This window comes from Camellia sinensis, chromosome 1 (assembly GCF_055761805.1).
Source record: "Camellia sinensis isolate YWXY chromosome 1, ASM5576180v1, whole genome shotgun sequence".
Taxonomy (NCBI): domain Eukaryota; kingdom Viridiplantae; phylum Streptophyta; class Magnoliopsida; order Ericales; family Theaceae; genus Camellia; species Camellia sinensis.
This window is the reverse complement of record NC_138961.1, coordinates 161116220-161142870: the sequence shown is the minus strand read 5'-3', so window position 1 is coordinate 161142870 and position 26651 is coordinate 161116220. Positions and strand designations below refer to the sequence as shown.

The following is a 26651-nucleotide window of genomic DNA, read 5'->3' as shown; positions in this document are numbered from 1 at the left end:
TTGTATTTGACTTTGGATTTGAGTAGTGATTTGTGGATGGAACATAAAAAGAAAGGGCAATTAAAGTAACAAAAATATAAGCTAAATTTTTTCACTTTTACCTTCCCTTCTCATTTTACTCTACAAATCTTTACTTAAGCCTGTAATTCAAACACAGTTAGTAGGGATTGTGACAATTGGATCCTGTGGAGAATAATTTGTTATGTCCATTTTTGTTTCTAGGCCTCTCAAGTTCAACTAGCAGTTCTGGTCAATCAACATCATGATGCAAGAAACGGTGATGGAATGATCGCTCACAACAAAAGATTACAAACAAAAATAGGAGATATCCTCACACAACAAGAAAACATAAAATAAGAAACACAATTTAAAAGACCTAATAATTCTGGAATAATCTATACTAAAATAAAATATTCCTAACCAACTGTTAGTTTGAAAATAAAAATATAATGTTCTTAAAATCTTGTCTGTGTCAAATTCTCAAATCATGGGCCCTAAAGCTAGGTTGCGTCATTCAAAAACTCATTTCTAAATGGCTCAATTATTCGTAATTATTTGATTGATCAACACCTGCATCATGAGTTTATGCCTGTCTTTTATCAGATTTGAAGACAGTGGTGGCCCCATAATAGAACGATTAGATTGCGCTATTGTTGCTTATTGTTAGTTTACTTCTATTGCACAAAATTGTCAGACAGTAATCATCTAAATAATCTTGCTCTTTTTTCTTCTTTTTTTTCTTTTAAATTCCTGTTCATTGAACCCAATACAGAAGGAAATATGCAACAGAACAGAATTTGTTCTATCCCAGTAAATTTTTGCATCATTGGATACTAAATGAAACTTTATAGTCACATATTCTGTATACTACAAAAGAAGATAATGAATGTACAGAAACACAACTTATGCCTTCAAATCCTTGAAATAGATATGTCTGTCATAATGGGATAATGGGAAAAGAATTTGAAGGAGCCTTGGACCTCAGTCTTTTAGAACCAAGGATAAGAAGCCTAGGAGTTGGGTTTTTTTCTGAGTTTTCTCTCCTCATAAAACCAAACCAGAATCATGAGAGATGTGAATGATTTTCTCAACTATATCAGGGAATTATTTGAAGTTCAAAGCTTCAATGGGCCTCCCCAACATCGTTAACATTGTTGCACAGATATGTCTGGCAGAGAGCCCTGCTTCTTCAATCTGATCTTGGGGTGATCCATGGTCAATGTATCTATCAGGAAGTACCATTGATCTCAACTGCAAGACAATTAGAATTAAAATCCAGGGAAAAAAAACAGTAGAAAAATAAATGTCTTTTGGTCAAGGACAATTACCTTTAGGGGTCCATCCAAAATGCCATTTAAGCTTAGAAAGTGAGACACATGAGATCCGAAACCTCCAATGGAACCTTCCTCCACGGTGATTAAGAATTCGTGCTCATTGGCCAATCTCTTGATAAGATCCGCGTCTAATGGTTTGCAGAATCTTGCATCGGCTACTGTCACAGAGATGTTTTGTGATTTGAGCAAGCCTGCGGCTTCCACACATCGTTGAACCATTGACCCATAACCCAAAATAGCAACTCTATTGCCTTCCATCAATATTCTTCCCTTTCCAATCTATTCAATTACCAAGGGGAAAAAAACAAAATAAATAAACAAAAATTAGTTACTGCTTTCGATTTCTTTGCTTAGACAGTTTTGAAGTTGGTTAGTTCAAATGCTAACCTCAATTGGTATTCCCTTGTTATTGGGAGGGAGGACTGCACCAATTCCATTGCCCCTTGGGAACCTGAAACAGCTAGGTCGGTCATCAATGGCTACTGCTGTGGCAACCATGTTCATTAGCTCTGCTTCGTCTGATGGAGCCATGACCACCATGTTAGGCAAACAAGCCATGTACGCGATATCAAATGCTCCGCAGTGTGTGGGTCCATCCGCACCTACCAACCCAGCTCGATCCATTGCAAAGCGGACGGGTAGTTTCTGAAGATCTACATCATGCACCACCTTCATATCCATTTGTAAATCTTTAGTGTGATGAACAAAAGCAGAAGTAAAATCTATGTAGCATGGCCTTAGGCTCACCTGATCATAGCCTCGCTGCAGGAACGATGAATAGATAGCACAGAATGGCTTCAGACCCTCTGTGGCTAAACCGGCTGCGAATGTAACAGCGTGTTGCTCTGCAATTCCCACATCAAAACATCGCCTTGGAAACTTCTTCTGGAAGTAATTGAGGCCAGTCCCACCACCCATCGCAGCATGGATGGCTACAATCTTGCTATCTGCCTCGGCTTCTTTTATTAGGGATTCAGCAAAGTATTGGGTATATGAAAGTGTAGAGGATTTGGGCTTAAATTGCTGTCCTGTTTTTGGATCAAACTTGACAACCCCTAAAAGAGTTTCGGATGATAAGAATCTTCTTATGTAATATTACGACACAATTAGACTACGGAGTAGTTCTATTACCATGCATTTTGTCAGCTGCCAACTCAGCTGGCCGATAGCCCTTCCCTTTCTCTGTTATAATGTGTATAAGAACTGGACCTGGTGCGGGCGTTGCTTTTACTTTCTGGAAAATAGTGACCAAATCTTCTACATTGTGCCCATCCACTGGACCAATGTAATACAACCCGAGCTCTTCGAAGAGAGTAGAACCAGAAGCACTAAGCATACCCCTTGCGTACGCGTCTACTTTGGCTGCAACTTCATGTGCTTGAGGTCCAATTTGCTTTGTGATACCCTTTCAAGAGATAAAACCGAAATCAGAAAGACGAAGCATAACAGAAAGGCAGTGACATAACATGAAAAACCTTAAGAGGTCATATATGCATACTTTTGCTGTTTGGCGGAGTTTGCGGAATTTGGGGCTAGCTTGGAGCTTGGCTAAAGTAGTGCTGAGGGCTCCAACAGGAGTTGCAGGGCCATCAAGAGTAGCAGTGGGTAAAGAGACTTGCTTATTGTCATTTAATATGACAATCAGGTTAGCATCAAGGTACCCTGCATTGTTCATGGCTTCATATGCTTGTCCTGCTGTCATTGCTCCATCTCCAATCACAGAAATAACATTATTCTTCTTCCCTAAAAGATTTCTAGCAACTGCCATACCTACAAAAGCAAAACAAAACAAAAAAATTGATTTGATTATTTGAGAGTTCCCTTGTGGAATTACATTTATAGTTTTTTTTTGGTAGTGAGAAGTGAAAAAACATACCAAGACCAGCAGAGATGCTTGTGGAACTATGGCCAGCACCAAAAGCATCATAAATGCTTTCATCCCTTTTAGGAAACCCAGCTAGCCCTGAAGTTTTCCTAATGGTGTGCATCCTAGACCTCCTCCCTGTCAAAATTTTATGTGGGTATGCCTGCCATATTTTTGTTCTTCTGATCAGAATTCATCTTGAACACATTGAAAGAGAATGCAACAACAGACTAACAAAAGTACCACAAATTTAATTCTAAAATGTGTGTTAGAGCAATTCCAATGATATGCCAAATCCATGAGCCAAGGCTATTTTTAGCTATAGCATCCTAGAATACACGCTCCAATGGTTTGGCAAATGTTAAGTCAAAAATTGGTTTGGCACAAGATTTGGTTTTGCCAAATTTGTCACATCAGCAAAAGAGTAATCTTGATTACTAAATGCTTTTGTGAAATCGTTCCAATGGTCAAAAATTGATATGGGAGTTGACTGTATCAAAATAACATAATACCATGGGAGTGATATAGCTAAAAAATGACTTCTGTACGTAGTGTAGCAAGCCATAATATGGCTTTGGAAAAATCATTTTTATTTTTATCATTAAAGTTGCTCTTTAATGTGTTATGTGACAAAAGGTGATAAAAATAGTGTGTTAAGATTTGCTAACGTGACAATAAAAATGTTAAAATATTAGATTACAAAATCTTCAATCTATTTTTTAAGAGTAAAAATGAAGAGGCATCTCTCCCAAAATTAAAAATGAAACATAAAAAAATCTGAGCCAGCCCTTCCTGACCATGTCAGGCTTCCCTTCCCTCCCCTTCGCTTTTCTGTCCTCTCTCTCTCTCTCTCAACCCATTACAGTTAACAACAAACTTACATATAACAGTTTGTCTGCAAAATTGGAGCTTAACAGCTGCAATGAAGCACGGAAATTGAGAAAAATTATGTTTAATTTTCTTAAGAGAATCCACTATGCATGCTCTTCATTTGGCAAAATCAAAAAGTCAGCTTCTTTATTAACTTTTTTTTTTTTTTAAATTTTATTTTTGGATTTTTTTTAACTTTGTCAAAAATATTTATCTTTTACATTCGTCTCAACTAAATGATTTTAAAAAGAAAATTTAAAAAAAAAAGAGTTAATTTTGAAAAAAAAATTTCACTGAAAATAAATTTAAATTTTTTTTTTTATCAAAAAGGCTTACAAATTGGGAAAAAAAAAAAAAAAAAAAAAAACAACAACAACAACAACAACAACAACAACAACGACAACAACAACTCTCAAAAGTTAGTAATGCTACGATGATTAACCACCTTTACCATATGATATGTCAACCTAATTAGTGTTTTATTGGACACATATATGAGTGGTAAGACCCATTATACATATTTTATTGATAAATAAAATTATAAGTCTAATATGGTGTTAAAATCTAGTAAACGTAGCATTATTGAATTCATTTTAATGGAAATATAAGAAGACAAATTTATTTATAAAAGTACACAATGTGCAATGCATTTATAGTTGCATTCATGTACCTTTTTGGTAAAATAAAAAATAAAAAAACAAAAGAAATTATTGTATTTGTTTTGTAGCATGTTTGAGTTATTGTTAAGTTTTTGTTTGCAAAGTTGAGCTACTGACTGACCTGATGACCAACATCCCATATGACTTTGTCTTGAGGGGTGTCGAAAACATGGTGCAGAGCCACAGTTAACTCCACAACTCCTAAGCTAGCACTCAGATGCCCTCCTGTCTTTGATACACTGTGTACTATGTCTGCTCTAACCTCTGCTGCTAGTTGTTCAAGATCCTGCATCAACATCATATTCACCCAACCAAAATTAACCCAAAATAAACAGGTCAAATGCATGTTGTGCCGAGACTCTCTAGAAAATTCGATCACGCTAAAGTTGAGGGTACGTGGTTTTGCAAATTGATAACAATAGTTTGAAAAAACAAAAGACTATCACCCAACGTATCAAAGAATTACGTGATTCGACTGAACCTATATCCACCGACAATCTCACAAGTATTACTCTTCATTATCAAACAAAACAAGCGTTCAGAGAGTTATAAAGATGTATATCTGTCAATAAATAAGTTACTTCTCTATGGTATATCAAATTGAGAAATCAAACTTGCATTTATAATTCACTCAACAATTTTAACCGAAGATCTCATGAAAACATATTAGTGGTTATATCTTCAATTTATCAAATTTCTGGACATTATTTGTTCATTGCGCCGTACTTAATTGAAGAGAGGACACAAATTATTCATAATATTAATTTTTTTTTTCTCATAATAAACAATAATGAGATATTACTAAACGTAAATATTAACAGTTTATTTGAATAGATATGAATTTTAAATTAAAGGATTTTATGTTAAATTTTATACAAATATTGTGGAGTAACTATTTTAGGTGGATTGAAAAATTAAAAAAGAAGATAAGTTGAGATAGAAATGATATATTTTAGTAGAGAAATTCTATAAAGCACAACATTAAAAAAAAAAAAAATGTCTATCATTATCGCAGGTATGATCTTTGTGATATTTAGTTATCACACATTATAGTGTTGGATATAACTTAGTTATAACTTCTTTTGGTTGTTATTTTGGTTATGATTGAAGAGGTCTTTGATTGTGCATCAAGTAATGATTCGTAATGATTCATTCTGATATTAGTTATGACTTATTGAAATTTTTTTTTTTTTTTTTGTTATAATTGAAGATGTGTTGTTTGATCAGAATTTATATAATAGTCATTTTAGTTATGAATGAAAATAATTTGGTTATGAAAATTTATAATATCAATACCATAAAGTAATAACTAGTATATGGTACACCCTTTTTGGAGGTTTATAATAGAAGGACTTATTTTAGTAGGTTCATTGTAATTAGAAAGAAAATTTATAATAGAGGGACTATTATAATTTGAAGAAGGGATATTATTATAATTTTATAGAAGATATATATGATATAATTTATATATATAGGGGTACCAATATAATTATCAAAACTTGAGGGGCCCACGTGCCCCCCTGGACATACACTGCCTCTGCCCCTGGCTGCAATCGTTACATAACGTTGTTACGTAATGGTTGTGGTGGTCACCGCCACCCGTTACGGCCGTTATAGCGGTGTGATAGAAATTCACATGTGTAACGACTGTTTTGGTATTACGTAACGACTGTGGCAGTACCGTGACAGTCGTGATGGTCAGTTAGGCACCGTTATACCCTTTTACAATATACTAAATAGGTTCATTTTTCCCAAAAAAAATAAAAGTTTACAAAAAAAAAGGACAAATACTCAAGTGATGCAAGCTTAAAGAAAAAAATCTTATATGAATTTTTTTTTCTTTATAATTTTTTTTTTAAAAATTCATGGCACAAATTTTATTTTATAATCGTTTCATTTAATAATTATGAATATTTTTTATTCAGTTAGTTCAAGTGTTGGTAAAAAATAATTTGTAAACATTTAAAATCAATTATTCTTAAAATCATTAACTATTTAAATAAAATATAAAAAACTCTTTTTATACTGATTTGAAAATATAAAATATATTAGATCATACTTAAAAATTAACAAAAATTAATCAAAATTTATTTTAAACTCCAATAAATGTGATTCTGAAAGAAAAAATATACGTATCGACAATTTTTTTTCAAATTATGTAAAAAATAATAAAAAAAAATTATGATTTCAATTACTACAATCGTTACACTACGACCTTTACACCTCACAACTATTACCACATCAACACAATTGTTACAACGACTATAACGACTTTTCAAAACCTTAGTTAAAACTAATAAAGGCTAATAATAACCACACATAAGTCAATCATCCTATAACTTTACCAACAAATTAAGATCCTATCATCTTGGAAAAAAAATATATAATAATAATAATAATAATAATAATAATAAAATAGGTTCCACATCTTATCAAATGCTCTTCAAAAATGAGCAACGTGCCTCAGCCTCATAACCGACGTTGGACCAAACAATTGAGCCAAACCAACCATGAATTTAAAGATGCGCTAATTGATATTCCAATTAATATATTAATATATTTTATATTATTATTATTGATTCTACTTATTATATAGATTGTAAATATTTAAAATTTTTAAAATTATATCACAGTATTTGTTAGTACACTAATTGATATATTAATTGGTGCATATAACATTATTCTTTTGCTAACGGTGGTGTTACATGCATCAATTGGTATACCAATTAATATACCAACATAACTTATGTCATTATTACTGACCTTACTCATTATACATATTACAAACAAAAATGCTAGAGATCTCAAAAATTCTATCAAATATCTCACATACTCACATTGTATGAGTCTCACACCCATGTAAGACTTGTAGTAGAACTTTGAGATCTCTAGCATTTCTCATTACAAATATCCAAAACCTCTAAAATTATGTCACATCATCTGTTAGTATATTAATTAGTATACCAATTGATACATATAGCATTATTCTTTTGCTAACAGTGGTGCTACATGCACCAATTAATATACCAACTAATATACCAACATACCGTATATCATTATTACTGACCACACTTATTATACAAATTATAAATATGAAAATCCTTTAAAATTATGTCACATTTCTCAAGAATGTATTAAATGAGTATTAATTTATTCCACTATTATAGGAATTAAAAAAAAATACTAAATGTTTATTATTAAAAAATGCTTGTTTTATAGTAGACTAAACTATCTTTTGACATTTTTCTTTTCTTTTTTTTTTTTCTTCTAGACTTTTTCATTCTTCGCACATGTTATGAGTTATTTTTTTGACATTTCATATTATTATTTCACAAATTAATGAAATGCAACAATAAATTTCTTTATTGACATAGACAATGCAATAGTTCCAGATGATAAGACTCCGTAATAGGTTCATTTGGTGAAATTTATAAATAAAAAAATTAATTTTTTGTACGGATTATTAGCTTAAAAATTTTATAAATAAATTGAAAATTTATTTCCTGCAACTTTAATAATATGTAAAAATATGTTAAACTTGTTTGGTTAAATAAATCGTCACATAATTTTTCATTATATAAATATTGAAAAAGTCTTTGTACATATGATTTAATAAGTTAATTAAAAAAATGTTAAAAAAATTAAAATGTCAATTGAAAAGTAGATAAAAAATGAAAAAAAAAATTTAAGGTCCCTCATATTAAGATTTTATAAGATAAATAAAATATAATATTTTTATAGTAGTTGGGATCTCTTAATATTTTCATAGAGAAATTTTAATTTTCATAGAGAAATTTCTTTGATATGATTATAGAGAAATTTCATCGAAAGACTTTAGCTAGTAAAATAAAAATAAATAAAAAATAAAAAACATGTTAAACCTCTTCTACTACTCAAAATTGAAAAGGGATATTTCAATAATTTTCCCATAAAAAATGTAAAGAAATGTTAAAAAGAGTATTGTGGTCTAACTATAAAACAAGCATTCTTTAATAGCATACATTTAAATTTTTTTTTTTTTTTTTAGAGTGGTATCGCATGCACCAATTAGTGTACCAACACTAGTTATGATCTCATGATTAACCCTACTCATTATATAAATTACAAATATCAAAAATATCTTAAATTATGTCACGTCATCAATTAATACATTAGTTAGTGCATTAATTGATATATATGGGATTACTCTTTTTTTTACCTTCTATAATAGTAAAGTGAATACTCATTTAATACATTCTTCTTGTAAAAAAAAAAAATGTAATACATTCTTCACCAATGCTCTTACACCAATGCTCTTAGGCTATTTGTTAACAAAACTCTTTAATTAATTTTAATTTTGTACCGGAAACAAATTTTAGGAAATGGTTATTTTAATTGTCATTTTGACTTTTTTTAAAAAAATGTATAAAAATATACAGATAGTGATGTGATTCAACATTTTGGTTTTTAAATATTTTAGCCAAAAAACTAACACCTCAAAGTAGCCTCTCTCTCTCTCTCTCTCTCTCTCTCCCTCCCTCTCTCTCTCTCTATATATATATATATATATTTACATTTCTTTACATAAAAAGTAAAAAAAAAATAAAACTAAAATAGTCTCATCCCAAAATTAATGTTTCTGGTACAAAATTAAATTAAGTAAAAAGTTTTAAAAAATAACTAAAATAGTCTCATCCCAAAATTAATGTTTCTGGTTTAATGTTGCTGGTACAAAATTAAATTAATTAAAATATTAGAATTCAAAATGGCAAAAAATAATGTAAGGGTAAATTATACTTTGGTTCTTTATGTTTAGTTATTTTCTCATTTTAACCTTTAAAAATTGTTTTTCATGTTTTGACCTTTTCTATTTCAATTTTTTTTTCAATTTACTCTTAAAGTTTTTTTTTTTCAAAATTAAATAAATAATGACACGCTAACGGCTACATAACATAAAAATTATATTTTTATATTAGAGTTTAGGTTTGTGAGTTATATATAATAAAATATTTTAAAATCACGTGGCTGTTAATATGTTATTTTTTTTATCTAATTTTGAACATAAAATTAACTTTGGAATAAATTGGGTAAAACTTGAAATATAAAAAGCTAAAGTAAAATATATATATATATATATATAAAATAAAATTTTAAAAATCAAAATAAAAAAAAAAATAGTGAAAAGTATAATTTAGCCAAAATAGGCTTACTTTAGCTTATATGGAAAAGTATAATCTTATCCGGCATCGGATTGATAATATTAGCCTATATGTTTTCACCTGAACAGAAAGATTCTTCATATGAAGTGGATAGTTGATTGAATCCAGCAATGGCGTCGGTGGCTTTTCTCCTGAGAAATCAATCTTCCAACCCTCTTTCTCTTTCTTTATCTTCATTTTCCCTTCTTCGCCATTAGCTTCTGAACCAGTGGCCAAAGCTCGCAAGTAGAGCTGAAAAACCCAAAACAACCACCAATACAATACACCATTTGATACTTAATAACTACATCATTAGAAATACCAAAATCATAATCTTTATACAACCCATAACAAGAACAGTTACAAAAACTAGATAGATAGATATAGTGAATTGCATTTGAAACTCAAAATGAAAATTTTATATATGCATTGACACTGACCTGTTTTCTGCAACTATGACTTCGTCTTGGAGTGGCCACGGCCGGGGATGGAGATGGTGATGGGTGTAGTAGAGATAGACTAATGACAGACCCGGCTGAGACCGTCATGGCTGATCAAGTATGGTGATTGAAGAAATGAAGAAATGAGGAGAAGAGAGAGAGAGAGAGAGAGAGAGAGAGAAGAGAAGCCTGTGAGGACTGTTGAGAGACACAGGGAACAGCGACAAAATTTATAATTGGTGGGGATGCAGCGCCTTACGTACGTTAATGCTGCCTCGGTGTCAAAATATTAATTTTTTTGAGAAAATTAATTTTTTTGGTAATATAATTATTACACTTCATAAATATTAATTTTTCAAAATTATCATTTGGTAGTATAATTATTACATTTCAAAAATATTAGGATACTTCTATTTACGCATCACTAATCCTCTCAATATACACAATTACTTACTACACACACATAATAATTTTTAGTGCTTTAAAATATCTTAGTTTACACCTTAATTTTTCATTACTAGTCTTACGATGACACACCACCTGCTTGTTTAAATACACACCACAACCTATACCCCAATATCTCCGTTTTCATAATATCGGAGACTTTCATCTTCAAAATACCGTAGATTTTCATTGTCGGTGTTGAAGATCACCATCCCTGACAGAGGGTTTTGTTCAGCCGATGCATTCTCGTCATTTTGAAAATTATATTCTCGCCCTTGTGATTAATAGTCTCATTTCACAAACTTCTTTGCTTATATAAAAGGTAAGAACTCTTAGTAGAAAAATAGAGGAGATTACATTAGAAAAAGAAAGTAAAGCAAAGGTAAGGGAAGAAAGAAAAAAAAGAAAAAATAGAGGAAGTAAAGCAAAGCAAGAAAAGAGAGAGTGCATAAGTTTAATATTTTCATTTCGTCTGAACAATTACAATGAAAGGGGGGTTAGTGTAATCTCTCAAACGTCTGGGGGTGATATGTATTAAACGCAAACCTCAAGGGGTGTAAGTGTAATTTATCATAATACTTAACCCATTTGAATTAGAATCTATATAGTAAGAGAAAATCATGGAAAATAATAAATATCTTATTTAAAATTTTACTCTTTTAAAATTATAGAAACTAATAAATATCCTACTTTCACACTTTCTTATAATGTGAAAATTGAAAAATAACGTAATAAAAAGTCTAAATGAAAATCAAAATATAATGTAAATGTTAACAGTAAACAAGAAAATATATAACTAACCTTAAAAAAAAAATTTAAAAAAAAAACTTAACAAAGTACAATGTGAATGTTCACAATAAAAAATAAATATATAACTAACATTTGAAAAAATAAAATTTATACCAAAATATAATATGAATGTTCAGAGTTTACAATAACATTCAATTACTCTTAAAAAAACTAAGTTCATACCACTGTGAACATTCACACAGTAAAGTGAAAACATAAAACAATATTGAAAAAATAAAAATCGACTATTTCGATTTTCAATGATAACAACAATGATTGATATGGTGTTTTTCCAGGAAACAAAAAAAAGCTTATATTTTAGAAAGTGAAGTTAGAGCTTTGTGGCGAAGGAGAAACATGGAATTTATGGCTGTGGATTCAGATGGGTTAGTACGGGGCCTGCTTCGCATTTGGGATCTAGATATTGTTAGTTGTTTGAATGTTGCAGTAATAGAAGATGTGTTCTTCTGTCAGGTACTTTGCTTAATTCTTTTGTTTGTGATATTTTAAATGTATATGCACCCAATGAGGTGAGTAATAAATGCAATTTTTGGGGTAACTTTGTCAAAGCTAAAATCCGATTTCCCAAAACCATGCTGTATGGGCACTACAAAAAATTAAGATTTTAGAGACTAAAATTTATGGATAAAATTATTTTTTAGGGACTAAATATTTTTGTTGCAAAAAATGTTATTATATTTTTAGCAACGAACATTGAACATTAGTGATGAATTATCCTTTTGGGACCAAATTTTTTGTTTCAAAAAATAAACTATTTTGAGACCAAAGTATTTTGTCCCTAAAAGTTTATTTATTAGTGATATTTTTGAAATTTTGTCGCTAAAAGCCTTGTTTTTTACTTTTTGAAACGGTCTTTTAGCGACTATCCTCACGACGATAGAAATTGGTCCCTAAATGTCTTTTACAACAAAATTTTCCCTTTTAGAGACTAAAAAATTTGATCTCTAAAACTCTTATATGTTGTAATGGGGTGATAACATCAGAAATATGGGTGAAAGAGTGGGCAGCTCCAAAAGGGATAAGGAGATGAAAGAGGTGAATAATTTCATTAAATGTGAGTTACAGGTAGGAAGTACACATGATGTAATGCTCATGATAGGGAGACATGGAGCAGGATTGATAGGATTTTGCTTAAGAGAAATGTTATAGACTCTAAATAATCTATCAATTTTTTTACTAAACCTCTTACATGGGTGTGTAGCCTACACAAACCCATATGTGTGTGAGTTTCACACCCATGTGTGTGTGGGTCCTACATCCATGTAAGAGATTTGGTAGAAAATTTGGTAGAATATTATTTGGGATCCCTAGCATAACTCTTTGCTTAATCCTGAGTGGCTGCAGAAGTTTAATTTCAAACTGTGGGTCTTCTTACAACAATTTCTTATCATTGTCCTCTTTTGCTTATGGAACATAAGAGATATTGGGGGCCTAGGCCTTTCAAATTCATTAATGCGTAGGCAATTCACCCTAGTTTTCTTTCATTCTTGAAAAATTTTTGGAATGAAACCAAGATTGTTGGAAGAGCTAGGTACACTCTGCTTCAGAAACTAAATGTCACGTCCCACCAAATTACCTAGACAGAATTGCCTACCAAGAGGAATTCTCAAGGAAGAGAGGTTAATAGAATATTCGGGAAGCTCCTGGAAGACTTGAAAAAATATGGGAGCTTGAGAGAATAGAGGTCAATGGAAGGATCTAGAACTTCCTAGCTCATTCCAACACTTGAGAGAACATGGAGGATTCTAGAACATCCTTGAGTATTCAAGACACTTGTACATACTAGACTTGTAAATATCTTGTATAGATATTTCTAAAGTATTCTAGAACATTCTTGTAGCTTGTAAGAAAGGCTTCCAAGGAAAGCTTCTCCATGTATTTCCTAGTGGCTTCTAGAGTGTTCTATGAGAGGCCAAGAGTGTCTACAAATAGGGGAGGAGCTCATTTGCTCCATCAAGAATCCAAGAGTTGTAAAGCTTTCTTATAGTGAATACAAGACATTCTCTCAAACTCTCTTGTGCTCTTCTTACTTGTCTTTCTTTTAAGTTTGTGAGTTAGGCTGACTTAGTATCATCAAGTGAAACTTGAGATTGTCTACGTGCCCGCACAGATAGCTTGGAAACAACCAAGGCCATGACATAAAGCTGCTGAAGTTGGAGCTAAAAAAATGGAATACAGAAGTATTTAGGAATGTGTCTTTAAAACTTAAAGTGGCTGGGGAGGAGTTGAATGCTTTTGACATCATTGCTGAAGATAGAACACTAGATGAGGTTGAAAATTTTAGAAGAAGAGAGGTGAGAGGGGAGGTTTGGTAGCTCAATAGAATGATGGAATGGCTATGGCAACAGAAGTCTAAAGTCAATTCGACCATCAACGGGGATAGAAACACTAGGTTTTTCCATGTTATGGCTAGTAGCAAAAGGAATAGAAATTCAATTAATTCTATCATAGTAGAAGATGAAATTTTTGAGGAATCAAATACAGTAAAACATAAGGTATATCTCCACTTCAAGAGGCAGCTCTCTGAAAGCTGAGAGAGTAGACCAATTTTGGGAGGTCCTTTCAAATCAATTGAAGCAAGTTATGCATTTCAAGACCTTAAAGCTGATTTCATTGAAAATGAGGTAAGGGCAACAATCAAGGAGTGTAATGGAAATAAAGCACCAGGACTAGATGGATTTAATCTCCTATTTTTTCAGAAATTCTGGAAATCATTAAAGCATGACGTAATGCATTTTATGAGGGATTTTCATGTTAATACACTACTAGAAAACAGGGCTTTTGAGTCGGCAGCGTGCCGTCACAAATAGCGTATTTGCCGACGCAAAAACTTTTTGCGACGGGGTTTCGATGGCAACTCAAGGGACGAAAATGGTAGGGTCGCAAAAAGTTTTTGAGTCGGCAATCTGTCGACGCAAAAAGTTTTAATTTTTTGTGACGGTAGATTGCCGACTCAAAAAGTGGTTAAATGTTTTAAAAAATTTAACTCATAATTTTCTCATTGAGGCTCCCAAGTTTCGAACACACAACCATTTGGACAATTTGACCCGAGATCACCACGCTAAATCCACTTCACCACCATACCTCTTTCAGATATTAAACAAGATATATATTATTTATAGTATATACACTCAATATTAATATAAAAGTATATGTATAAATAAATATATTTATTAAATATAATCAAGTAAATATATATATATATATATCTTGGCTATAAATTTTTTTTTTTTGCTACGGCATGAGTTGCCGACACAAAAAGGTCTAATTTTTTGTGTCGGCACAAATTTGCCGACGCAAAAGGTCTATGCCGACTCAAAAGTTCTATCTTTTGCGTCGGTAAATTCAACCGACTCAAATAATGCTATCAAATATTAATTTTTTGTGTCGGCCAATGGTGCCAACGCTAAAGGTTTGGTATTTGAGTCGGTAACTCTGTGCCGTCTCAAAAAGGCTACCTTTTGCGACCGTAAAATTTGCCGACTCAAAAAACCGACTCAAAAGGCCCTTTCTTTAGTAGTGATAGTAAGTTGTTCTATGGTATTAATAGCTCATTTATCACTCTTATTTCTAAGATAGATAATCCTATTGGATTGGCTGATTACAAACCCATTAGTTTGGTGGGTTGTATGTTCAAGATTCTCTCAAAGGTACTAGCTCATAGACTTAAGACAGTTCTTCCTGAAGTTATTGGCGAATCTCAATCTCCTTTCTTAGGTGGAAGAAGTATACTTGATGGAAAAAATGAAATAGTAGATGGATGGAAAAAAGCTAGAAGGAAATGCATGGTTATTAAGATTGATTTTGAGAAAGCTTATGATTTAATTAATTGGGAATGCTCTCTATCAAATTTTGGATTTGGATCAAAATAGATATCTTGGATGAGGAAATGTGTTTTTAAAGCAAGATTGTCTGTGTTGGTGAGTGGTTCACCAACAAAGGAGTTTTCTCTACAAAAGGGACTTAGACAAGGTGATTCCTTATCACCCTTTCTATTTAACATAGTGGCTAAAGGTCTAAATATTCTAATAAATAGAGCTTATGAAAAAAGCATTATAAAATGGGTAAAAGTTAGGGTGAATGAGGTTGTGATATCTCATCTCCAATTTGCTGATGATTCCATACTATTTTGTGAGGCAGATGTGGATCAATTAGTACACACAAAAAGTGTCCTAAGATGTTTTGAAATTCTTTCTGGTATGAGAATGAACTTTCATAAGAGTGTTGTGTGTGGAGTTGGGGTGGATGATGCTACTCTGGCCTCATATGCTGATATTTTGAATTGTAAGGTCCAAGGTTTGCCTCTCAAATTTTTGGGTCTTTCTTTAGGTGCTAATCCAAGTAGGAAATCAATTTGGAAGCCTGTCTTGGAGAAGGTTAGATCTAGGTTGGCTGGTTGGAAAAGAAGCCTTATATCCTTTGTAGGTAGATTAACTTTGATTAAGTCTATCTTATCTAGCCTACCTATCTATTATCTATCTATGTTCAGTGTAACACCCCACTTTTTATTACTTGGATAACATTTCAAACCATTATTACAAACAATTTTAGAGATAGCAGATAGAAATTCCAGTATCTTAATAAAGATAAGTAAATGAAGATTCTTTCATTCGTATACAGGGTAAATGCAAACATGTAACATGATTACAGTAAACTGCTTGCAGGCTTACATCATTACATAAAAAAGAAAGGGTTCAACCCTTTTACAACAACGACATTCAGCCAACAAATAAAAGGCTCTGTGGCCAGTAGATAATGAAGATTTTCGATCTTGAAACACTTCTTGATGTTCACTTGAAAAAGGATTACCAACGTGAGATGAACATAAAGTCCAGTAGAGATCCCAACATGATCCTAAATAATAACAATATACAGATAGTTATGATCATGAATGCTTTCAGTCATACCGTATAAACATATGTGCCGGTTTATACATGAAGATATACTTACCTAGGTACTTTTCTCAAAATCATTCGATTTGTCCAACAACACAATACCGTTCGTTTTTCTCTCTTCGTGTTACCTCTTTATTAAACTTGCTAGACAATAATCGGTGTTTGAAAACAACTCATGAAGCCCAAATACTTTTCCCTAATTACTAAACTCACACCCAATTCCAAATTACAATTTCCAGATAGAAGCATCCTAACAAGCATGAAGATGATACATATAAAATACTCTCCACGTAACTATATACAACAATTGACATCCTCTACAAAATAATCATCACCATGCATGAAACACATAAATGGAACTGAGATGATAACGAGAAAACCCAACAACACTCTACATGCCTTAAGCACGATAAGCCAAGGATACACCTTTCCAATACTCACTCCAATTTACCAGTCACCAGTTGGAAGGTAATGGTACCTTTGTCAAGTTCTCCAAGCGCTAGCTAGAAGGTACTGGCACCCTACATTCTTAGCGTAGCCAATTTTTCAGGTGCTAGCTGGAAGGTAATGGTACCTCTTATTCTCAGCACATGCACATTTCCAACCATCACATAACTTAGATAAATATAAATGACCAGAGTGTACTACATACACAAAATCTATTCAACATCACAATGTCATCCTCCACAGATGACCAAGGACAAAACCTCTAAGCATAAATATTTAAACACATGCAATTCGATTGTCCGATGCTCACTTGACCTTAAATTCAACAACAATGATAATGACAACAGTATTCAACGGTTTCAAAATCCAACCTCAAGTTCAAATTGTAAATTTACAATACATCATGATTTTTTTTTCTTTTCAAAATCAACTGTTTTGTTTTCCAATATACATTGTTCAAATCCTTTTCTTTCAAAAAGACCAATTTCCACATTTTCGATAAAATCACATCCATGGATTCCAAGCCATAACCCAACTCAACTTAACATGATTAATCCAAATAAATTCCATTATCAACGTTGATTCTCCCTTTATACTATTAACGCAATAACACAACTCAATATTAACAAGACACAAATATTATTTAACTTTACCCCTTTTTAATTCATTAGGACAAATTATAAAATTATGGCTTTTTTCCTTTTTTCGACATAAACAAGTTAAGCTACCCTCCAATTAACCCAACAACAATCAATTTCACCATTTCTACTCCAAAGATTCAAACCCTAGATCCTCTTTATGATTTTCAAAAAAATCCATAATGGATATGATTTTATGCAATAAAATCTATCACATGTCTATCTATAGACAAGGTATTGAAGAGGAACAAATAAATCCCTACCTCTTGAAGCGATGAGGAGAAAATCGAAAAAATCTATGGCGATGAAAACACGATCCGCTCAGATTAAAATAAAGCCCTCGCGACCCTCTACCTTTAGGTCTAAGGGACTATGGGTCAAAGATGGGTAGAAGTAGATGAAAATCAAGTGGGAAGAGCTTGAAAGCTAAAAAACGGCGGAATAAGAGAGAAGAGAGAGAGAGAGAGAAGTGATCTAGATATGACCAAAAATGACTTTTATAGCTGTTGAAAATGGACAGACCACTCGAGCGACCAGATAGATAAGTGATACCGCTCGAGCGCACAATGACATCTCCCAAAAGTTCAGACCACATAAGGCAGATTGCTTGAGGGACCAAACTTGCGTTGATCAAGGATCAACAACTCTCAGAATCACAGACCTGTAAAAGTACTAGAAGAGTCGAAAGACCACTCGAGCGACCAATCCATCGCTTAAGCGATGAAGAAAAACTCAGAGTGCTACATTCAGAATGCCCATTGGAGTTGTTAGAGAGATTAAAAGGCTTGAAGTTGCTTTCTTGTGGGGGTGAAAATGATTTAAAGATAAAGGTCCACCTAGTGAAAAGGGTTGAAGTATCAAAAACTTTAGACCAAGGTGGATTGGGTATTAGAAGAATAAAGGATGTTAATACTAGCTTACTCCTTAAATGGTGGTGGAAATTTGGGAATGAAGTTAGTGCTCTATGGAGAAGGTTATTGTGCGGTAAATACATGATTGAGAAGGGCAAATGGCTGCCACTTAGGAGCTCTTCAGTGAGACACTCTAAAATCTGGAATGATGTTGTTGCCATTCCAAGTCATAATCAACCTATAGTAGTTCTATTTGGAAAAGTTTCAGATAAGGATTGGGAATGGGAGTATAATTAAGTTTTTGCATGATGTTTGGTTTGGTAATAGATGCCTAAAAGCAGAGTTCCCTAGACTCTTTTGGTTATTAGATGATAAGGAAGACTCGTTATTTAGTTACTTCGATAGGAAAAACCAGTTTGGAGGAGTGGAACTTCTCTTTCAAAAGAAATCTGTATGATTGGGAGAATGAGGAGGTTACTAGTTTGGCTGCAACATTAAGGGAGGCCCCTCCACTTAATCTTAATGTTAAGAATTGTCCTGGGTGGAATGGTTCTATTGCTGGCATCTTCAAGGTTTATGATTTATACAAGTTCAGTGATTCTCTTCTTGGTCCTCAACTAGAAATCTGTAAGTTGTGTGGAATAATGCTATTCCCCTCTGTAAATAAAAACAAACAATTATGCAGCGGATAAAATAATCATATCATACCTTTCGATGATAGAACCTCGTGGATAAATCACGTGCTTCCAGAGTCTGATAAATCAATCCCAGCAGTGGGGTGATATTACAATGGTGAATATCACCCACACAAACCACAGTGCAAAATGACTTTGATCGTTGTTTCTTGGGAGAGAGTCAGAATATGGGTTGAAACAGACTCAACGTTGTTTCTCTTGGATTACCCATAACCATATAACAAATATTTAATATATTATAATATCTATCCATATCAGTTAAGATACAGATAATATCTAATATATATTATATCTATCTATATCAGTTCAAACTGATAACGTCTGTTTCAAGAGTGGTTATCCTAAATAGGTTTGATTTCAAAATCAAAACCTATTTGGATAAGGATTCAAAATCAAATTTTAATGGTCATGCCACATGGGCGCCCATTACTAACATCTCCCACTCGCACATGAGTTGGCATGACACTGCCACATCTCTATCTCAATCTCCCCAAAAACGAACAATCTCATACTAGCCACTGCACCGTGCGACTGCTGAGAACACCTGCATGTGGGAGCTCTATACTAGAAACTCAAAATGAGCCAGCATAGAGACATCAACCCAAAAAGAAAAGAAATAGTGTCTCATATACCCCAGACCCATCTAATTACACCGGTCCAAAAAACATCTCTAATCCCTCAAAAAGAGCATGTTTGACCCTCTCAATTCTTGCAATATATTCACACTCAATTCGCCTCTCATACAGAGCGATGTGAGTTGCCGGCAGTGAATATACAACAGTGGTGTAATACTAGATGATCTTCCCTTTGCACTCATGCCATTTAGTTTAGGATTGACCGCTTTCCCAGTGATGTCCCTTAAGGCCGAATCATGCATGACCGCAGGCAACATACCAAAGTAGCAGAACATCAACCCCTTACCTTATGACATAGTCAAAAGTCACAAAAGGGTACATAAATGAAAGTCATATCAATAATGACTCGTAAGACTCACACGGTGAGGAAGCAGGGATCCATTCTCTCACCTCATTACTCGGTCGCTAAGCACATATAGTATGAATATATGTTACGGTGGAGTAACTCTTCCATAAAGAGTGACGTCATACTCGATACACCGTACAGATATTAGTCTAGTCGCTTTCTAGCGCCTAACCCGAATTCTCTATTTGCTCGCCTTCTAGGCGTCAAATGAGATCTCGAATCTGGCTAATCATAACAGGCACAACATGGAAAGTGGGTACTAACATCCATGTTTGGTCCTTAACACGACCTCATCTTGGTTATAACCAAGGCGACATACATAGTGGATGATTTAAGCCTCTCTTGGCTCCGAATAAAAATAAACCACCAGTCTCATCCTTGCTCGCTCCCAAGCGCCAAGGGCGATTGCTCGTGTGAGTGAGCCAATCTTGCCTGCTGACATCATCATTTGCTAATCATTATGACACAAACCATAATAGTGTCAACATCCCATCATCTCAAAATAAGTGATCGATTTAAAAAAAATTGACCACAGCTTGCGCAATTATAGATTCCAAACATAAGCCTTATCAGCACCTCTTGCGATAAGTATATACAACGGAATCCACCATGTGCGCCTCACATGAAATGATTTAAGATCACTACCTCTTGCGCAATAACCTCTCTAAAGATATTTTTTTTGGTGACCAATTTGCGTTCATTCTTAATGCGCCCAACTAGCGCAGATGCGCCCAACTAGCGCATTGAATTTTACAAGGAGCAAATTAATATGCTTCTAATAAAGCATTTTATCCACAGTCTAATGAGCAAGGTCAATGTCTAAACAACTCAGTTAACCATTTATCAAAGATAAAACTTATCATGCCGAATACGCCCACATAGCGTACTTTAGGCTCCCACAACAAAAAAAAAAAAAACAAGGAATATAGGTCATCTGTTTCTCCCAAAGACAATCTGAGGATTCACTCAATAGCTAAGGCTCTGGCTTTTACCGATAGGTAAGTCAATGGGTTTGCAATTTTGCATCTAGAATCGTTCTAGGATATTCCTTATGTAAGTCATCGAAGACAAACCGAGAATTTTCCTAAAACAATCCCTAAGGATCGTACATCCGAGCATATGAATTACATCACCCATGTCCATCATATCTAAAATGGAGGACTGCCCACCCTAGGTGGCGACAACCTTATAAATTCCTGGCTCATAATGACTAAGTAAGGAAAAACTTCTTTTGGACCATTGATCATGCCTCAGTGGTCTTCATCGATCATCGTTGCCCTATCATGGCTTGACGAAATCTAAGAACCACTGTTTGGATAACTGCTTTAGGCTGTAAAAGATTTATTGGAACTAGCAACCTTTTTGCGCTCCTAACTTTTCACCATAAAAGCAGAAGGTAAATCCCTACGGATCTACTTATCCAATTCTCTAATGAGAAATCGGGTCACAATGTCCACAAATCAATGTTCCGAACTTATGTCAATTATAGCCTAAGTCAAAATAACCTCACTCCCCAGGAGGAAGTCTTCTCATGGTCTACACTTTCCTCAATGGTGCGACCATCCGGTATCTAGCGAGCCTTATGCCTCAAAAATGACTATCCAAATTACGCATAACTTTATAACAGTTTTGCGTCATAATGGAAAGTCAACCAAATTATAAAAAAAGGTTAATCCTCAAAGACTTTGTCTTAAACTGCGCAACATTGATCCACTTTCTAAAAACAGGAGACTAGAGCCTTTGGCATTATCCTAGGCTCTTTATCATCTTGCGGAGCAATCATGAATGTTTCCCTCTCAATCACCCAGTGATGACGTGGAAAATTTTCACATTTGCTACCACGCAACTAAGAATGTAGAGTATTCTGCTCTAATGGAGTAATCCATTAGTAGACACATCGCTCCCACTGTCCCCAGGATATTGGAAATTTCTTTCCATTCTCAACTAGGCTACATAGAGCGCTATGCTTGGAATTCTCCATCTTATAGAGTTCCGAAAACTCTATTCACGTCACCTTTACTAATAAAACTTTATGTGACTTAGTTACACTACCACAAAGCTGCTTACCTATATGCACATGACCCGGAGGGTTTGCATGACCGCATACAATAATGCGCCACACGACCCTTTGTGTTTACAAGACAGCATACAATAATGCGCTATAGAACCCTAGGTCTTAACTTCGCAATCTTATGAGAAGTAGAATAAAGATAAGCTGCTTAATGGTTACAGATCGCCCATAGATGGCTCTCTGCTAACCCATTACTCAAAATGGAGTGTAAAAACTGATATGGAGGGCACTTAGTTAGGGATATAGGCAACAAACTAGTGCAATTCCCAATTGGGAAACATTTTGCGCCATTATCTACCTAACATTAACAATATTTAATTCCTTATCTCTACTACACCAGTGTGTTGTTGAGTACTAGGAATAATCAATTTTCTAAGCATCCATCTCTCTTCACAGAGTTTTCTGGAAAAATAACTCAAATAGATACTCGCCACCTTGGTCAAAACTAAAAGCACAAAAAACTCTTATCTAATTGATCTCGACCTCATATGTGCAATGTCAAAAATCGTCTCTAAACTTTTGACTTATGGGAGATCAAATAGTCTTGACTCAGATGCGTATCGTAATCTATAAATGTGTCGAGATTGAGGTTTAGCTATCATACCCTCACACATATCTAGTCACAAAATATCATAGTGGACTAAATGCGCCAAAACAAATGACCTTCTGCGGCTTTCCTACTTACTTGTGCGCACCCATTGCGAACAAAGTTACACATTCACATGAGAGCAGGATGTCATAAGCGAGTGGGCCTGAGAAGGCCTACTCAAACCATCGTGTCATCATCTCATTAATGTGATTAAGTATAATAAGCCACTGGTTCATGACCAATGTCATAAACTAATTCCAATCATCTTAATGTGTGAGTTCTCGAAGACAAGTTTTAAAGGTTTAGGCCCAACTAGGTAATGACTCACGACTAAGTCATATTCACTAGATCATAAAAAAGGATGTCATGGAGATATCAACTGCGCCTAAGTCGCAAATTTAACTAGTAGGTGCTAATCCCCTGCACCTTCAAGTCAATTTTATTCTCCATACACTTTAATACATCTAGTTGAAAGATGACGATACTCCTGTTGCCATCTCTATTTCTCGCTTCATAGTTACTTGCAATTAATTCTACTATCCACAAGAATGAGAGAATAAGCTATCAACTATGATAGCTCCTGAAGTAACTTAAGCGCGAATTAGGCTAAAGAGTCTAATTCAACACAATGCTCTTACAAGCGATGCGTTAAATTCTTAGAGTCATAACAACCTTGTCAGCCTTAACCTTTTCATTACTATGCTGCAACGTTTGCGCTTAGTGGTAAATGTTATTCAAAACGTTAGCCTAGTAAAGGAATCACACAAAGAAGCACCTCATCCATGTTTCACACTCAAGTGTGGAAACAGTAAGTGTCCACACTTAGACAAGTTGGCAATGCTAATAGATTTTGCAGCCACTAAGCGCTAATCTTTTCACTCAGTGTTAATAGATTTTGCAGCTTCTAAGCGCTAATCTTTTAACTTCACGTGATATTTCAACGCACACTATTATAGTGCATGAAATTTCGCTCAATCCACTCCCAATAATTGGATAGAGAGCAAAACACTGCTCGTACTGGCTACTCGTCTTACACTTAATGACTAATTTATTTAAGCTCGCATTTCTTGGATGACGTGACTCTTGAATGTTACTTCATCCAATGATGTAACATTATTTACAAGTCAAATTACAAAGTCAATCCGCGCAGCTCATTAGTCAAGATCATATACAGATCTATTGAGGGCTTACTAATTTCATAACTCCAAAACTCGCCAACCAAAACTATGTAGCGTGCCGCTAACTATAGCGCACACATTAGTTTTTATTGTGCCAAACAAGGCAACAAAAACACGGCGACTTTGAGTCATGTTTCCTTACTTTGGCTCAATTAAGGTTTGACCTAAAGTCTCCAAGACTTTTTCTCATCTAAAGAATGGGATTAGTTTGTTCACATTTGAACATCTCTACTAAGTTTAGGTCAACCAAATTAACTTCCATAAGCTAAATCAATTTAGAGAGAAATTCGCATTGGGATTAATTTGATTAGCATAATATAATTTTGCCGCAAAAATCTAAATTAAATAGTGACAATATTACACAAGTCGCAAGATCGAAAATCCGCTATGCTCGTAATCATCTCTTGCGCCACAAGTGACAATTATCCAAAATTTAGTTTAATTTATGCGCAAAAATATTGGTTTTCGGGAGTTAATCTACAAAGATTTCTCTCAACCGAATAACCTCCCACTGACTATGGCATATACAAAGCATGATAAATTCCATACAATAGCATTTTAATGTAAATCTACAAATAACTCATGCTATATTTATTTAATAATGGAATTCTAATAAATAAATAAATAATCATGCTCTTCTAATTTCAACATATTACAAATCCAAAAAAAAATATGCTGTATTCAATATTCAGATTATGCCATAATTAAAGTGTACATCATTTTGAAATTTTCTGGAATTTTTCTGAAATATTCTGGAATTTTAAATAACTAATAAACACACATAAAATTAGAAATAAAAAATCCAGAAACTGATAAACTGAGACAATATTACCAGTAGATAGTAAAACATTTCAGAAGTCCACAATAAAAATTTCAACCCCAGAAAATTATTTATGTAATACCAGAATCATTTTAAAGCATAAAAAATGAATTATTAACACAGAATAAATATTTTTTATTTTCGTAAAATTTTCAAAATTTTACAGAATGAAGAAAAATTAATTCTGAGTCTAAGGGTACCAACCATGCTTAAAACAAAGCTATAACGAATACATTATAGCCAATTAACGCAATTCAGAATTAAAAAACAAACAAACAGAGCCTTAGAGCCAAGCCAGGGGGAAAAACGGCTCGGCTCGCGGCTCAGCGCAACTCGGCGCGAGTCGGCGCGGCGCGGCGCATGGCGCGCGTGTGTCGCACACGTGGCGCGGCTGGAAGCGGCGCGGCTAACGCGCGCGTGTGGAAGGAAGCTGACAGATCGCGCGTGTGGCGCGTGGGGGCGCGTGCCTAACGCGCTCGGCGCGTGGTGGCGCGTGGTGGCGCGTGGGGCTGCTGCTCGGCGTCATACAGCGCGTGAATCACACGCGCCGCCTTCCCGGGTGTTTTCCGGTCCGATTTTTGTACTGACGGACTCCATTTTTCACAATAAAAACATTTATGGCATAAAAAATAACATTTAAGCAACATAAAATTGAGGTATATCACTCTCTCAATCTAAATGGAGTTAAAATGCAAAAAAAAGAAAACCGTGCACTTCATCTTCCTCCTCCATTAATATTCATGCATATACATGTATATATACGCATGTAAAAATAGAAACACGAAAATATCCATCAATGGCTCTGATACCAATGTAAATAAAAACAAACAATTATGCAGCGGATAAAATAATCATATCATACCTTTCGATGATAGAACCTCGTGGATAAATCACGTGCTTCCAGAGTCTGATAAATCAATCCCAGCAGTGGGGTGATATTACAATGGTGAATATCACCCACACAAACCACAGTGCAAAATGACTTTGATCGTTGTTTCTTGGGAGAGAGTCAGAATATGGGTTGAAACAGACTCAACGTTGTTTCTCTTGGATTACCCATAACCATATAACAAATATTTAATATATTATAATATCTATCCATATCAGTTAAGATACAGATAATATCTAATATATATTATATCTATCTATATCAGTTCAAACTGATAACGTCTGTTTCAAGAGTGGTTATCCTAAATAGGTTTGATTTCAAAATCAAAACCTATTTGGATAAGGATTCAAAATCAAATTTTAATGGTCATGCCACATGGGCGCCCATTACTAACACCCTCAAAGTACAATTTTTTGGTTGGCTAGTTTGGAGGAATAGAGTGAAAACAGGTGACTTTCTTCAGCATATTGGTATACTTAATAGTAGTGCTTCAATTTTATGTGCCTTTTGCAAAGTTGAGAATGAATCTGTTGTTCATATGCTTCTGCACTGTCCCTTCTCTTGGAAAATATGGACTGATTTGCTGCAATGGCGGGGGTGTCTTTGGGTGGTGCCATGGTCTATTGATACCTTATTTCATTGGTGGCTAGGCTGGAATCACAAGAAAATGGTTAAGAGAATGTGGAGGGTATTACCTCGAATTGCTCTCTGGTCTACTTGGAAGTCAAGAATGATTGTATATTTAATGGAGTGCAGGCTTGTGGATCAGTGTTATGTGAAACTATAAATATCAGATTTCCCTTATGGTTTAAAGCTTCCTCAAAAGGGATTATGTACTCTGTTAATGATTTCATCAACAACCTGGACCAGATTAAGAAGTGCATCTAAGAGCTACCAGATGGTTTCTGTGAGAGGTCTACTATTGGTATTGCTGGTATTGTTTTCTCTGGGCTGTAGCAAAGGTGCTCTTCTATTTTTTGGCTACTGATATGGTATCTT

At 34.1% G+C, this 26651-nt stretch overlaps 1 protein-coding gene across 1 annotated transcript; it reads right to left on the bottom strand.

Annotated features, from left to right (window-relative positions):
• Window positions 1-796: 796 nt before the first annotated feature.
• Window positions 797-10569, bottom strand: LOC114283854 (1-deoxy-D-xylulose-5-phosphate synthase 2, chloroplastic). The gene is made up of 10 exons (XM_082888094.1): window positions 10345-10569; window positions 9986-10156; window positions 4849-5013; window positions 3211-3361; window positions 2833-3104; window positions 2466-2739; window positions 2082-2389; window positions 1722-2003; window positions 1329-1613; window positions 797-1251 (listed from the first exon to the last, which is right to left on the bottom strand). Exons 1-10 carry the CDS (start codon window positions 10450-10452, stop codon window positions 1105-1107), a joined length of 2163 nt encoding a protein of 720 aa, XP_082744220.1. The 5' UTR covers window positions 10453-10569; the 3' UTR covers window positions 797-1104.
• Between the last annotated feature and the right edge of the window lie 16082 nt (window positions 10570-26651).

What these genes read in the sequence shown, in the direction of transcription:
- LOC114283854 (XM_082888094.1), bottom strand. Translation starts at nt 10,452, where the DNA reads ATGACGGTCTCAGCCGGGTCTGTCATTAGTCTATCTCTACTACACCCA. An exon ending in TATGGGATGTTGGTCATCAG is followed by an intron (nt 3,362 to 4,848) that starts GTCAGTCAGTAG and finishes AAAATATGGCAG; the next exon opens with GCATACCCACATAAAATTTT. An exon ending in AAGCATCTCTGCTGGTCTTG is followed by an intron (nt 3,105 to 3,210) that starts GTATGTTTTTTC and finishes TTGCTTTTGTAG; the next exon opens with GTATGGCAGTTGCTAGAAAT.